The sequence below is a fragment of the Prionailurus viverrinus genome, chromosome F2, assembly GCF_022837055.1.
Source record: "Prionailurus viverrinus isolate Anna chromosome F2, UM_Priviv_1.0, whole genome shotgun sequence".
In the NCBI taxonomy this organism is placed as follows: domain Eukaryota; kingdom Metazoa; phylum Chordata; class Mammalia; order Carnivora; family Felidae; genus Prionailurus; species Prionailurus viverrinus.
The window spans coordinates 64,413,627-64,430,717 of NC_062578.1; the positions used below are offsets into that span (position 1 = coordinate 64,413,627).

General features: G+C 36.4%; 1 protein-coding gene across 1 annotated transcript in view; it reads right to left on the bottom strand.

Annotated features, from left to right (window-relative positions):
• Nucleotides 1-549: 549 nt before the first annotated feature.
• The window catches only part of MRPL13 (mitochondrial ribosomal protein L13), a 49,053-nt gene continuing 32,511 nt past the window's right edge, over nt 550-17,091 (bottom strand). Inside the window, exons 6-7 of the mRNA XM_047842226.1 lie at nt 15,032-15,153; nt 550-835 (exon numbers count right to left, since the gene is read on the bottom strand). Of these exons, the coding sequence (XP_047698182.1) occupies nt 814-835; nt 15,032-15,153 (144 nt within the window). The 3' untranslated portion in view covers nt 550-813. The remainder of the gene's footprint in view (nt 836-15,031; nt 15,154-17,091) is intronic.

Below are 17,091 nucleotides of genomic sequence, written 5' to 3' on the forward strand. Positions count from 1 at the left end.
GCCTGAAACTCACTCCTTGATTGGCTAGGGCAAGAGGAGGAAAACAAAAACAAAGAACTACCACACAAACGCCCAAATACAATGGCTCAGCATCTTAATTTCTAAAGAAGAGATTTTGCTAGGGATCTTTATCTCAGCAGTCCAATCTAAGTGCCCAGCACAAAAGTGAATAGGAGCCAGCAGGAGGAAGCATGGAGACACAGTGCAGGGGTCTGCAAACGGCATCACAGGCAAGTCAGTGAGATTTCCACCGCATAGACAGGCATCAGTTCATTTTGGTGTCATGGAGACCAAGAGGCTATATGGGAAAGAGGTGATTGCACTTTGTAAATACCTCAGGGCAAACCTTACCCTTCTGAGCTGGAAGGATGAATGTAGATGGGTGGGAGGTTAGATAAAATAATCACTGAGAGGAAAAGTAAAGGTGGGGTTTGTTTTCCCGGTGGCCAGAACAGCGATCTGGAACCTGAGGGAATTTGCACGGACAGGTACTTGTTGGCAATGTTAACCGCTAGGTTTGTTTTTTCCATTAAGTAAAAAACTGGAGAGTTAAACAAGTAAGCAATTTTATTCTTTATCATCACTTATAACATTCAAATCGGACTACATAATAATTCCTTAAAATAATGTACTTTATTGCAATTTCCTATTGAAGGGATATCACCCCCTGACCTTTCTCCACAAGCTTTCATCACCCATGACAAGTTTCTTGTCAAAATGCAGTGGAAGTTTCACTCTGCCTGTAGGTTAGGAGAGACTCATCAGGAAGAAGTTTTAATCACCGCATGGATATTTTCTGCAATTTTCATTTTCCTATAGTCGATAATCTTCAGGTCTGAAAGACAAGAATCAACATTTATTTCGTCAGGAATCATTATATCATTTTCTCCTGCCTGACGAAGGAAGACTATTTTTCAATTTAAAATGAAAGTAATATTCATTGATAAATTACCTACAAATATTAGATTTTTGGTGAAAAACACTAAAGCCAAATCATCACAAAATGACAATCCCCAAGCTCTTTCGAGAATATAAATATAGGCCACCTTATGCCTATGCATGAATGTATTTAGTACCTTAAAAACTTGAATTTAACATCTGTTCCAATTTCAAATATACTTTCTTAAAGCCCTTTTCAGAGAAAGTATTGCTATGATCTTTAAAATCATATAAGCATATGGATTTACCTAATCAAGGCAAATTTTGAATGAGTAATTTCCCTATTTATATTATTTTATCATGCTAAATTTATTTTCAAATAGACATTGTTTATTTATTTATTGTTTATTTTTATATTACATATAATTTATTGTCAAATTGGTTTCCATACAACACCCAGTGCTCATCCGATATTGTCTTTTTAAAGAGACAGAGAGACAGAGCATGAGCAGGGAAGGAGCGGACAGAGAGGGAGACACAGAATCCGAAGTAGACTCCAGGCTCTAAACTGTCAGCACAGAGCCTGATGTGAGGCTCAAACTCACGAACTGTGAGATCATGACCTGAGCTGAAGTGGGACGCTTAACCAACTGAGCCACCCAGGTGCCCCTACGTTGTCTTTTTTAAAAAACGTTTATTCATTTTTGAGAGAGAGCACCTGTGAGCGGGGGAGAGGCAGAGAGAGAGAGGGGGACAGAGGATCTGAAGTGGGCTCTGAGCTGACAGCAGCGACCCCAATGTGGGGCTTGAACTCATAAACTGTGAGATCATGACCTGAGCTGAAGTCAGAGGCGCACTGACTGAGCCACCCAGGTGTCCCTCAATTTATTTTTCATTATGATACATACACCAAATAAATGTATAAACACCAGACCTTTGATATTTTAACTAAAAACGGTAAAACTGGTCTTTTCGTCATTTATATATTACAGGATCAATCATACTTGAAAGTTACTTCCAGCAGTAAATTAAAACAAAAAAAATATTTTTTAAGGTAAATGTTAAATCATAAATAGTGGACAAAATGAAGAACAGGAAATTACAAAATGCAAAAAATTTTGAAGTGTCCTTTTATCTTTTACATAGGTGTATTTGTAGATGTTGAGCTCATATGGAATTTTCAGAAGGAAATTCGTAATCAGTAAACTAAATAGATATTTTTGAAACAGCTGTAAAAATATTCGACAGTTTGAGTTCCTTTAATGAGTAGATGAACTCTGTTTGCCCCTACATAACTTATCTAGTCCCTTTCTACATTTACAGCATGTTTTCTTAAACAGAATACTCACAAGATACCAGATAGCTCAGCTATGAAGACCAACAGTCTAGTGGCTGAGTAAACAAACTGTATTACAATTCAGAGTTATTATTTAGCTCCGAGGAACACAGGCTCTGATCTGGGAAACCAGCCAAATATGCTTCACCATATCAGCTGTTCTGTAACAACAAGAAGAGAAACTGTGGAATTTTGTCACTGTTTTTGAAATCTCTTTCCAAACGTAAAAACTGCATCCAAAGCCTCGGGAAAGACAGTGTGGTCTGATAGCTGAATGTGGCTCCAAAGTGCACCCATGTAATCTCTGGCATATGACTCACTACAATCGAAGCGGTTCCCAGTCAAGAGACAGCAGCACATTTAAAGAAACAACTTATTCTCCTGTCGAGCTGGTTCATATAATTACTAAAGGGTGGCGGTGATGCCATTAGAAAGAAATCTTGAGGGGTCAGTCCCTGGGTGGTTCAGTCGGTTGCACCTCGGACTCTTGATCTAGGCTCAGGTCACGATCCCAGGACGGTGGAATGGAGCCTTGTATCAGGCTCCGCCCTGAGCGTGGAGTCTGCTTAAGAATCTTTCTTTCTCTCTGCCCCTCTCCCCGCCTTGTGCTCTCTCTCTCTAAAATAATAATAATAATAATAATAATAATAATAATAATTTGGAAAGAAATTGTTTAATCTAATGTCCTAACAAGAAGTCTCTGCAACTCAATAAAACTAAATGTGCTTAGTCACAGTCTAGTTGTTTCCACACCAAAGGTTAACTTATTAAATAACAATGAGATGAGAAAAGCATCTTTTAGTGGGCATTATAAGTAAAATGGGAAATGTGTGTGAAGGGTGTAATCTGTGATGTACGGAATGTAGGTAGTGACCTGAAGGCTACAGGGGGCTAATAAAGCCCAGATTTGTTTCCAGATTTTTTGGTGGAAGTGAGGAGGATAAAGAGGGCTGTAGTCGTAATGAGTGAGAAGAAAGGGCAGGTTCAGGATTTAAGAGGCAGTACCATGTTGCTGGGGAGAGGGTGGAAAGGGAGCGGGGAGGGGCTAGGGAGGTGGAGGAGGAAGGCCCTACTAGAAAAGGATGATTCAGGGAGGATTCCTGATTTTCAGCTTGAAGACCTCCGTCAATGGCAACACTGTTGACTTTTTCAGGACAGGGAATACAGGCAGAAGAACAAATTGGAAGGGAAGGATCCTGGTTTCGATTATGATGAGATCTGGACACGACAGGCAGCCAACAATTGGGACTTGGAGTTTAGGAGAAAGAGAAGACATGTCAGAGTCTCTACAACAGGCTCCTTCTTTTCCATCCCACTTCTGCATTATCAAGTAGCCCTGCTTAAAACATCTTCAGTAGTCCTCCACTGCTTTGTCAGAATTCAAACACCTTGGAATTCAATATATAACCCTCCATGACATGGCCTCAGCTAACATTTCTGAGTTATTCTTTGTATACCCCATCCCTTTACATTCTGGTCCCATTACATTACTTGCTATTGCCCAGATAAACACTTTCACACATCTGGACTTGGGTACTTGAGCTTTTCTCTGCCTGGAAGGCTTGACTAATCCTTCAAAATCCTCCTCAAAAATCACATCACCTGGGAAGCCCTCTATAAACTTCCTTTCTAACTTAGGGGTCCTTTCTCTGAGATTGCCAGAGAACAGCATGCATACTTCTATCTAGTACAGTGTTTTTCAAATTATAATTGCCCTTACTCATATAAATAAGTTTTGTTGTTTATGTAAGATGTATTGAATGCTTATTAGATGCTATGAAGTATACTAACGACTTCACATGCATTATCTCATTTTACTCTCACAGCTACATTGTGGGAAAGACACTTTTATCAATCCCATCTTATTGTTGACAATACTGAGGCTCGGGGAGGCCGGGCAACTAGCCCAACAACACAGAGCTAGGAAGTGGATGGTAGGGACCTAGGGCAGACCTTCTGACTCCCAGGGCCTGCTTGTACCATTTCATTCTATATGACTCCTATTAGGCTGTTGGTTCCTTTGAAGGCAGGGTCCCAATATAACTGACCTCATGCTTCCAGAAATTAGCACAGTGCCCAGCATATAGGGGATACCTGTAACATATTTGTTATTACAGTGCAGTGACTACCTTGAAAATGCTACTTTTACAAACTCCTTTCCTTTTTTAATGAAAGTCATCAGGATCTTTTATGGATGGTTAATTTGCTTCCAGGAGGGGAAAACAGTTATCATGGCCAAGGGACCAGATATTTCAGATGTTGGCGTAGCCAGAAACATCAACTCATACTGAGGCACTTAATGATATTACATGGTGTTCATGTAAGTGAGGAAAAGTGAGGTTTTTACACTAAATACAGTTTTATTTCTACACACACACACACACGTACAAAAGCAGGCACACATACAATGCACTTACATTGCTTACTCCCTTCCACTAAAAGAAATCCAAGATAAGAAAGCGGAGGGGAGGACTATTTACCTGAGTGCTTCTCAACCTTCACTGGGCAAACACGTCACTTGGGCTCTTGTGAAGATGCAGATTCAGATTCAGTTAATCTGTAGAGGGGCTCAGATTCTGCATTTCCAACAAGCTCCCACGTGATGCAATGCTGGTCCATGGACCACATGATGACTTAGCAAGGCTTTACCTCAGAAAGAGCTATTCATAAGACAGAGGAGATTACTATTTGAAGATGCTAAAGAAGCAAATGAAGCACCTTTAGTAAATTTCTGAAACTATGCTGTGTCTGAGAGAAGGGAACACACTTCTTCCTTAGCTAGAGGTGATTCCATCTGCTATACAGTATCCTTCTTGGCTTTTTACCATGAGAGGACTTTATTAACAGGAAGTTTTATGCTTTTCTGATACAAGAATAAATAATTTAAGTTATAATAACATGTACTGAGGCTGGATACTGAAATTCCTATGGGATCTATCATCAAAGAAAGATTAAATTGTAGCTCATGTAGTGTTAGTAATTTGAGTTAAATGTCATATTTGGTTCTTTAAGTGTTGCTAATCCATATATGACAACATTAATATGACTATATTCATCAGAATTAAAATCTTGGATTATGTTGTTTACATACTTACCCTACTTTATGTGTTTATCTACCTAATGTCCTTACTAGATTAAATAATTTTTAAAAGCAAGACACCTGGTATCTAGTATGTTGCTTTTGATAGTATGGATGTTTAAATGTTTTGAACTTAAATGAAATGGCTTAATCCTTGGTAAGAAGGATGATGAGTGAATTTATATTCTGCATCTGTTTGCCTTACTTCTTGGTGACTGTTTCAGTGCAAAAATATTATGAAGTTTTAAAATAAAAAGTAATATTATATAAGGTTAATATTTTTGTAAATAACAGCATTTTATAATAATCTCAGGAAATCTTTGAAGAGACATTACAAATGCTGTTACAGAAAGCTAATCTCTATTCGTTTTTTTTCCATAGAAATTTACTCCTTGGCAGAAATGCTACATTTTAACAAAATTACCAATTTTTTCTTTATATATGTAATACAAAGTATCCAAAATTAAGTATATCAGAATTACACTAAAGCAGACTCTTAAGAAAAATTTCTATTTAAAAATTGTTTTTTTAATCTTTATTTTTGAGAGAGAGACAGAGTGTGAGCAGGGGAGGAGCAGAGAGAGAGGGAGACACAGAATCTGAAGCAGGGTCTAGGCCCCGAGCTCTCAGCACTGAGCCTGACGCCGGGCTTGAACCCATGAACCGTGAGATCATGACCTGAGCCGAAGTCAGACGCTCAACTGACCGAGCCACCTAGGCACCCCTGAAAATTTTCTATTTTAGCTATAGCCATTAAGCAAACTTTAAAGCAAAGGCCAAAATATGAATTTACCATACTTCATAAAAGTCAATTTCTCTTTCAGGGAAATAAGATTCTGATCATTTGTTCATTCAACAAAGATTACGGAGGGTCAGGTCCAGGCATGGACACTGGGAACACAGCAGTAAGCAAGACAAAATTCTGTCTTTAGTACATTTTCTTTTTTTTTTTTTTATTATAATCTTTAAAAATGTTTATTTTTGAGAGTGAGAGACAAAGTGTGAGGGGGGAGAGGCAGAGAGAGAGAGAGGGAGACACAGAATCTGAAGCAGGTTCCAGGCTCTGAGCTGTCAGCCCAGAGCCCGATGCGGGGCTCAAACTCAACGAATCGCGAGATCATGACCTGAGATGAAGTTAGACATTTAACAGACTGAGCCACCCAGGCACTCCTAGACAGTGCATTTTCTAATAGAAGGAGATGCACCATGGACACACACACACACACACACACACACACACACACACGTAACTTTGACCTCTGAGGTGAAAGCTCAAAGTTCTAAGCTTTCATATACATGTTTAGGATAATTTGGGAGATTAATGAATCTTCAAAGAATTAGCCAACATAAAACTTTTTTTAATTCATTTTCTAAACTGTGCTAAATTACACAGCTACTAAATATTCTATAGCAATAATTCATTTTGCGTTTAATACTTGTCACTAGCAACATACTGCCTTCAAAGACTATTGCTTTAAAAAAAAACATCACTTTTTTGAATAAAGAAATAGAACTTACAAAAAGGTCTGTATGAGCTATATAGAAAGTATTCTGTGGTGCCTGTGACTGCTCACAAACCTTAAAGTTAAAATCACACCACATCTCACAAAATTATCAATTTTCTATAGCAAATCCTTGATCACTGACATCCTTATGCAAAATGTTGCCAGCCACTCATTAAATGAAACAGGCAAAATACTGCCACTCATTAAAATGAAACAAATACATCTTAGAAATTCATATTAAAATTCAGGACAAAAAAATGATAGAGACCAACACATTTAAATTAACTTGAAAATGAGGACATTTCTATAAAAGAATTTATCTTTTGACTTTAGAAAAAAATCTTCAGGGAGATTTTAGTTTTCACTGTAAAATGCTGGGAAAAATCCATTTGGTCTGTGGATAATGAAACATAAAGCTATAAAACACACAGTTTACATGATAGTTCAGTTAGAGACACTTAGTATTATTTATCCCATTAAGATGATTTATTTTCCAGAAGAAAAAAGAGTATGAATTTCAGTTGTAAATCCATGAAATTGGGTATAAATTAAGTGTAATAAATCTCAAAAAACATTTTATTCCCCCTTTGGTCTTATGTCTTTTCACTCATAAATAATATTTGTCAGTATAATGCTTACTCCAACAAAAAATATTTAAAAGGTGAGAATAAAATTTGGACAATAGAGTAATCTGAAGAACAATAAAGGTCAGTTTGAGTTTTATGTCACTGCCATTGTATTGATGAAATTATTTAGAATAAGATATTACAAGTAACCTGGTGACATCACATATTCCTTGAAATACAATCCTCTCAACTAAAGATGTTAGCTGTACAGGAGATGGTGAGGCAGAATAATGGTGCCTCTATACTCACTTTTCTAGGCACTTGTACCATGTACCAAATCCTGATAAGAAAAATTTCAATACTGCTTAAAAAAAAAAAAAAAAACTAAAGTAAACTCATAGGATTGTTTACAATTTTTTTTAAATCAATTTACTGTTTTTTTCAATTAAAATAAATAGGAATTGCCATTACATTTAATTACCACTTTTAAGTCATAAGCTCTATTGGCTAGGAATGATTTGATTTGGTTGTTCAAGTAGAGATTATTTTTAATTTTAACAACCAGTCCTAATCTGTTCATATCCAAAAGAACAGCAAAGTTTAGAATGTCTAATTTGAGCAAATTCAGCCCTGGAAATACTGAGGTCTACAGTTAATGCCAATGCTGAGCTGGTTGAAATAACGGGAAAATTGGAATGTAACCCTGCTCCTGAAGTCCAGCTAATAACTTCTGCCTGTGAAGAGCAGCAAATTAAGTTAAATCTTGTAGGAAAATGCCATTATGACTAGACGAGCATAAAATTGTGGAAAATCTTGAAGATGTCTAGATCCCAATTCCTTATGGGTTTTGAAAAGGTAAAATTCCTTCTTTAACGTCTTTATATTAAGCCTCTGATGTGAAGCACATTTTATAAAAAAGACATAGGTAAAACATTTTTTTTCTGGGTAGTCATTTAACTAAGACTGAAAATCTGTACATTATTAGGATTTATAGGTTTCATATCAGAGGGCAGGTACTAAGCTGAAATCACTGCTGTCCTCTAGAGCTACAGACTAGCCAGGATGCTCACTCACCTCAGCCCCTTCCCAGTGCCGATGTGCCCACACCTGTTTTCCCTCTACAGAGCAGGAGGTGCCACCCAGAAAACAGTCTAAACTGAATCCTGCTTTCAGCAAAGACAATTAGGGCCGATCACGAGTGTCCTCCTACTTCCCCACTTTTATTCTGGCCATCCTCTCCTTTGCAGGCACACTTCTAACAGCACACTCTGAAGTACACGAACCACCAAGGACATGGGTTTTCATTATAAACATCTCCTTTCAAGATTTATTGAAGCTGAATTTTTCATACTTCATTTGTATACAAAGGTGAGGGTTTTGCTTAAAATAGAGCATTACAGATTTAATGAGTTAGGATCAAATATCTATTTCTTTTTTGGTATTGTTTCATCACTCACTCTGTGGGTGAAGCAAAAACAATTCAAGTTGAAATTTTCCACATACCTTGATTTTCCTAAGAAATGCTCTCCTACAGAATTTTGTAAAAATGAAAATAAAAAACGTTTAAAGTGATCCAAGTTTTATTTTTATCATACATAATGAAAAGTTTCCATTACAGTGATAGCATGACAATTTCCATGATTACTGTGGTTTTGTAATGTGTTGGCAAAACTATAATGATTATGGAAATAACTATTGATGCTATTAAAATAAGTTGACCATTTGAAAGCTATAATCCCAGGCCACAGAACTGTGAAGAAAGAACAGTGCTACTGCTGCTTCTTTGACAAATGAATTTAAGTGCATACCCTACAATCACCACTAGTACATGGCAATCATACATCTATTCTGTACCATCAAGAAATAAAATATAACTTCATAACATATTCTATCATAATTTACGTATCCATGAGATACAGAAGTGACTAATATACCAAGTATATCCACTAACTTAAGAAGTGAAGTGTATAGGCAATACTTCTCATATAAGAAAATGACTTCTAGTTATTAAAAATATTCCATTTTCTCATAAAGATCAGTTTCTTTCCTCCTTGTCTAAAATTGTTTTAAAAGTGCCCACACCACTAGCCTAAGAAAATCTGACATAAACTGAAATTAGGCCTGAGAGAACATAACGTTCATGATTTAAAATAATTTAAATGAAATCTCAACAACAGAGCTTTTAATTAAGATTAAAACAAATTTTGCCAATCACCTACTGGGTTCAAAGCTTAGTTTTGACTATTGTTATTATGTGTTGTTCAAAAGCTTTTGCCTCTAATAGAAAAGCTAATAAACTTTCATTTAACTAAAAGCTAGTAACAGTTCCAAGTTTAAAATGTACATTTCTACACTATATGCATATTTTAAGTTTTATTGCTCAGGAAACAACAACCAAAGCAAGCTATTTTTGTCTCTATTTATTTAGGTGCAATCTAAGTACATCTGTTTCAGTGAGGTCTCTGCAGATTCACCATCAGATCTATCTTGAATAAGTTCCAATTACTACATTCCAAAGGAAGACTATATTGTTGGCTTAGCTATTTTGGGTGGAACGAGAGCATATTTTAAGCAGTCTCCTTCTCCAAAAGGAGAAAAAAAAAATTCTCATGAAAGCAAACCCACCAGTAATGAGAAATCCCATTTTCAATGGATTGCACTGCATAGTATGTTACATATTTTAATTTTAATTCTAACATATAATATTTAATACTAGAACTTTGTGAAATGGCAAACAACTAAAATGGCAACATTCATTAAGGTGGTCACTAGTACATGAGGCTATTGAAATTTAACTTAATTAAATTACATAAAACTAAAAATTCAGTTCCTCAGTCACACCAGCTACAGTGTAAGTACTCAGGAGCCACTATATTATTAGATAGCTCAGATATAGAGTTTTTCATCATCGTGGAAAGTTCTATTAGACAGCTCCAAACTAAAAGATCATCTATTTCTCTGACAAGAAGCATTTTGGATAATCCAAAAATGCCTGTTTTTTCCTGGTTATATGCATTCCACGGTAATAAAAACTAACTGAACTTGATGTCAGCTCTTGTGCAGAAGAATAAAGTGTTGAATGATTTATGTTAAATGACTAGTACACCTATATCATGATACAGTCTTTAAAAAAAATTTTTTTTTAATGTTTATTTATTTTTGAGACAGAGAGAGACAGAGCCTGAACGGGGAAGGGTCAGAGAGAGAGGGAGACACAGAATCTGAAACAGGCTTCAGGCTCTGAGCTGTCAGCACAGAGCCCGACATGGGGCTCGAACTCACGAACCTTGAGATCATGACCTGAGCCAAAGTCGAATGCTTAACCGACTGAGCCACTCAGGCACCCCGATGATATATTCTTAAATTGTAACTGTATACCCATATTATTTTTTAATTTTACTTTATTTGAGAGAGAGAGAGAGAGCGAGAGTGAGAGCAAGCGCGTACATGAGCAGGGGAGAGAGGCAAAGGCAGAGGGAGAGAGGATCCCAAGCAGGCTCCGTGTTGAGCACGGAGAGTGATGTGGGGCTCAATCCCATGAACTGTTAAGATCAACTCCAAGTGCAGAATCTATGTTTGGTCACATACTTGATTACGTAGCATCTTTGGTATTTCTATTTTTAAAAAAAGTACCATACCCCTCTGGGTTAGGAATATAAATTGATTTATGGTGGTGTTTCTATAAGAAAATCTGATATGACACTCTTTTAAAAAAATTTTTTTTTAATGTTTACTTATTTTTGAGATAGACAGAGCGTGAGCAGAGGTGGGGCAGAGAGAGAGGGAGACACAGAATCCAAAGTAGGTTCCGGGCTCTGAGCTGTTAGCATAGAGCCCAACATGGGGCTCGAACTCATGAACCTGGAGATCATGACCTAAGCCAAAGTCGGATGCTTAACCGACTAAGCCACCAGGTGCTCTCTGATAAGACATTCTTAGACTTACAGAATTTAATACAGCATGGTAACCTACCAAAATACTTTTTCTAGATATAACTTTCCAGAGCATAATACTGGAGAACTATATACAACTTAAGCACCCTTATATAAGATGCTACAAGAGGCAACAAGAGGCACTCCAGCAGAGTGGTTAGGACCATGACCCAGAAGCCAGTCACCTTAGGTTTAAATCCCTAAGCCACCACTTACACTCGTGTGATCTCAGGCAAATTATTTTTCTTTCTATGCCACACATTTTCTTATTTATGAAAAAAATGGGGATTAAAAAGTCCAAAGACAAACACACATGAGCACAGAGAAACAGTGGAAGGTAACACACCAAAATGTTAACTACAGTGAGATTATTTACTTCCTTAAGTTTGTATTGCATTCACAGTTTCTATTAAATGAACATTTAATACTTTTTAAATGCCCCAGAGTGAAAGTTTTTAATTGAATGCCTGAATTTACTTGCAAGAGTATTTTATTTGTAAATGTTGTCTGTATTATGCAAAGCCTGTATTATGTGAATTCTTAGTAAAGACAAAATTCCAGGGTGTAAATTTAAGCTAGTAAGTGTTTTCCATAAATTAGAAATTAATTTCAATTTGTAGCAAATTGCACATCTCTTTAAAATAATTTTAGGGGCACCTGGATGGCTCAGTCAGTTAAGCATCCAACTTGATTTGAACTCAAGTCACGATCTCATGGTTTGTGGGATTGAGGCCTGCGTCAGGCTCTGTGCTAACATCGTGGAGTTAGCACGATGCTTGGGATTCTCTCTCTTTCTCTCCCCTGCTTGTGCTCTCTCTCTCTCTTTTATGAAATAAATAACATTAAAAAAAAAAGAATTAAAAAAAAGTTTACATCTTCCTAGAAAAATATTCCATATATGAGGGTTCAGTTTTGAAGATAAATTTAAGTTCTATGTAGTTTAAGTAGGAAAAGGCCCATTGAGTGTCTTGAATAAATGACCATGTAAGTCTCTAAGAAGCAAGTTAAATTAATTCTGAAAGTATAAAAATTTTCCAAGTATAGAAGTCTCATCTCTCAGATGTGAAAGGGGAAAACTGTAAATATCAAAGCATGTAAAACAAATTGTACAACCCTTATTTTCACAAACTACTGATTTATCTAAATAAACCACTACATAACCTAGGTTAAAAAAATGAATTTAAATGAAAAGAATTTCAAACAGACTCGAGTTTTGACAAGAAAGCAAACTATTAAATAGGTATTTAAAAAGGTCAAAAGAAGAGAGACAATCACTTAACCTAGGTGTTAGAATCAAATCACGTCACGTAATGTATAGTTTCTGGTCCATGACATTGTCATCGTCAAGCAATGAAAACCAGAATCTAAGGAGCGATGAGAAATGCACTTCTTTATTTTAGAAAGAAATACTTATCATGAGAATGTATCCTGATAACTAGCTGGTAATAGTATCAGATAAAATCAATTTTTTCAATTTTTTACATAGTTTGTTAACCATTCATTTGATATCAACTGAAAATTGATTAATTCAGAGGATACAATGAAGAGAAACAAAAGAAATAAAACAAGGTGTTTTCAAAGATAGTCGATTTCATCGATTGTAGCATGAAGAATTAGTATTAAATTGGAGCATTTTATTACCTTCACTTTATATCTTCTAGAGATTCTTTCCTAACTTCATTCGTAAAAGCTGATACAAGGGTATTTGATTTCTTCATGTATTCACTAAGTAATTGCTGAGTGCCTACTTAATGTGCCAGATGCTACTATGCTCAGCTAAGGAAGACAACATGCAGTTCCCTCACGGAGTCTAGTTACAGGAAGACAGTCAACAAAAAAAATCACCCTGGTATTTTGTTACATTAGAATAAATGCAGTAAATGAAAAGGAAGTGTACAATGAGACCCTATTAAGGGGGGGCTAATCCAGTTTAAGGAGTGTAGGAAGGACTTCTGGAGGAGGTTACATTTAAATGCTTCACCGTCTGTATATCCTAGACATGTATCAAAAGGTCTGGCACATAGCATAAACTTGGTAGAAGTTTGTGCACCTGAATTAAATAATTGTTTTAATGCTGTTTCTCCATGTGTCTTAGTGCCCATGACAGTATCTTATACAGAAGAGGTAGCTGAAATGTATTTGTTGAGAAATTAAATTAATGAAGCAGTTTGCTTCTATGGAAAGAAAATAGGTTTTGGAATCAGACACAGTTGGGTTCAAATGCAGGCTATATACAAACCTGATGACCCTTGCCTTACACTTAAAAATAGGAATAATATATCTATGTTATAGGCCTGTGAAGAAAATTAAATGCAATGCACGTAAAATACCTAGCACAGTGTTGGGCAATTGGTAAAGTGTCCAATAAATAGTTACTATAATAAATGTCACTAATAATTACATTATTTTGTTTATCTGCAGATTTAGTAAAGGAGTACCTTGATACAAGTCAGTAAAGTTAAAAAGATTCAAACAGAATATCCTAAAGACTTCTGTGTGGAAAGACTCTGAAGATTATATACATGTAATAACAACAGAGTCCAAGATTAGATTGCTGTGCATACTGACAATCCTGGGAAGGCTTATATTTTCACAAGTATGTGATTTCACCTATATTTCACAAACCTATCTGAGTAAAGAGCCAATAAAGGGATATGAATTTTCAGAGCACAGAGGGTAGTATCTGTGGGAAGATGAGCTGTCTTGTGTAGGTCAAGCAATAAGGATATGTGGTTCTCTTTTAGACCTACTGTATAAATTCTGTAAATGTCCCCAAGACTTCATTATATGAAGTACTATTCTACGCACTGGGGAGGCAATGACGAACAAGACACAGCCCTTGCTCTTGAAGAGCTAAGTGTGGTAATGACAGAGTTACACAGCAGGTAATATGGCAGAAGATGGCTGAGCACATAGTCTGGTCTTGATGTTTAGGCAAGACTTCTTATTGGTGGTGATATTTGAACTAAGGTTGAAAGAATGAGTTAGGGTTATTGCAGAGGATGAGGCGAGGGGCATGTTGTTTCAGGCAAAGTAATAGAACAAAAGCAAGAAAGAATTAAATTGCATGAAAAGGGTGACAATCTTAAACAAGCTGCTATTATTAGACTAGTGAAGTGGGAAGAACGTAAGCTTCAGAGACAGAGAGGAGCCAGGTCACGGACAGCCTGGAAGGCCAGATAAGGAAACCTGGAAACAATCAGATGGGAAATAGTATGTCAAAACTCAGCAGCTTTCCGGACCATAGAGAGAGGAAATTGTGTAGAGGATACCAAAAAGTGTTTTATTATTTTGTTTTTCTATTTGGATCAAGGCTATTAATTATCTAGAATTAACGACTTTGCATTAGATGATATTCTCAGGTTAGTGAAGCAATCTGGAAAATGAAGAATCACTTTGTTTTAAGAAATGACAATTCATTTATCATTCCAAGAGACTACAGTCGATCCAAGTAATGCCATCCCAAACAAAGTATCTAGCAATCATAGGCACCTATGAACACCCCTGCAAGTACTGAGCAAGGTTTAAAGACTTCGAGACTTTTGGTTCTAACATCTACATGTAGAGTTTATTTGCTGTAGAAGATGCAAAGAGTATCCGAGGGAGTAAAAAATAAAAGTTTACTCTTCCCACCCTCAAGGATCTTGTCATTTGGTTAAGGAAACAGGGGATACTAAACTCAGCTTAAAAAAATAGAGAAACAGAAACAAAGACAGGAAAGAGAGAAGACTTACGGAGACCACACTCTTGGGAAAGCCTCGATTTCTTCCCTTGTGTACTCATCGAGGCGTCGGGGCACTTTCCGTGGCTGAGGAAGCTCCTCGACTAAATTCTCACGAATATCTTCTGGTATATCCTAGGTTAAATACAATTTAGGTTTACGTTTCTTAAAATATATCCCTTACTAACAAATTAGTAATACTTAGGAAGTATTAAAAAACAAACAAAAAAATATTTACAATGAAGAAAACAGTATCATCTTTAAAACACCATGAAAATCCCCAAGAAGTACATTAATGATAAAAGTAATCTCATTATAATAATGTACCTTATATTTTAATCTTGACAAACCTATTTCTCATGACAAATTAGACATCTTCAGTTTTAAGGACTATCAAGTCACTAAGTCCTATCTATTTCTTTTAAACCATTTCATTTATTTCCCTCCTTTCAACTGAAAAAAGGCACTGCCTTGGCTGATTCTCACGATTTTTCACCTGATGAGTGAATGCACTGGGTCTGTGGCTTCCAGTGCCACAACCTTTCAGTTCACACTCCATGTTGTTGACAGAAAAAAACTTTGGAAAATGAAGGTCTGCTGGATCTTTGAGTCATTTAGCCAAAAAACATTTACTGAACTCCTTCTATGAACCAGAAATTGTGCTAGGTGCTCAGAATATAAAAGAAAATAAAAAGATGGGCGCCTGGGTGGCTCAGTCAGTTAAGTGTCCCAACTTTCAGCTCAGGTCATGATCTTGTGGTTCGTGAGTTCGAGCCCTGTGTTGGGCTCTGTGCTGACAGCTCAGAGCCTGGAGCCTGCTTTGGATTCTGTGTTTCCCTCTGTGCCCCTCCCCCACTCGCACTCTGTCTCTCTCTTTCTCTCAAAAATAAGTAAAACATTAAAAAAAAAATTTAAAAGAAAATAAAAAGATGATGGCCTCCAAAGGCTTACAATTTCAAAAGGTCATTCCTCAAACCCATGTCCTCACTCCAAGGCCACTTCTGATACTTCAGCCCTTCACACACACCCATCCATGGCTTCAAAATTGTATTTTGAAAGAAAAACAGAAATTGAACAAAATAAAGGAAATGATAAAATAAAGAGCATGAGTAACCAAAAGAACTTACATTTATATTGTGCTCATGATACAGAAATAGGGAAAGGGAATTGTCTTGTGAGTGTGGATGGCTAGGTTAATTTTGGAGACTCTACTTAAATAATGGTTGGATATCAATATGAAAATTGTCCTATGAGTATTTCTTCAGAGATAGTAAATATATTTCCCTTTTTCCATAATAGCATGTTCCTAAACATTTCTTTTTAATTTTTTTTTAACGTTTATTTATTTTTGAGACAGAGAGAGACAGAGCATGAATGGGGGAGGGTCAGAGAGAGGGAGACACAGAATCTGAAACAGGCTCCAGGCTCTGAGCTGTCAGCACAGAGCCTGACGCAGGGCTCGAACTCATGGACCGCAAGATCATGACCTGAGCCGAAGTCGGCCGCTCAACCGACTGAGCCACCCAGGCTCCCCGAAAACATTTCTTAAAAAAAGATTACTATAAAGTATAATTCTCTGCAAAGAGCGTATCCTAATTGGGAATCAAACGTGGGCAAGGACACGGCATCAAAATAGTACTGTTTTCTATTCAATGTCTTAAGAATCAAAATACAATTTTGAAACAGCTTCAAAGAATCACAGAGCTCTATGGAATTATAAACTTGTTCTAAAACCTAGTATGGCATAATTTTTATAATATTAAAAAAAACTTAAGTTGGCTTTTTAAAGTTATGGTTTGTATAGGGTAAGTCACTATCAATGTATACAAAATACAACAAATACTACTGACAATGTGTTTCTTCATTGAGAAGCATTGTAAAAATATTTAACATCCCTTCCCCAGTCTATTCAAGTCCGTAAGTTTAATTACATGGTACTGGTAAGCAGAGGATGCCTGGACATCTTACATTGCTCTAATTTTTCACTTCCTGAAAAAGTCTACTTGCCAGTTTGATATTTATAAAAATTTATGAGTATTTCACACTCCATTAAAAACAATCCCTACATTATTT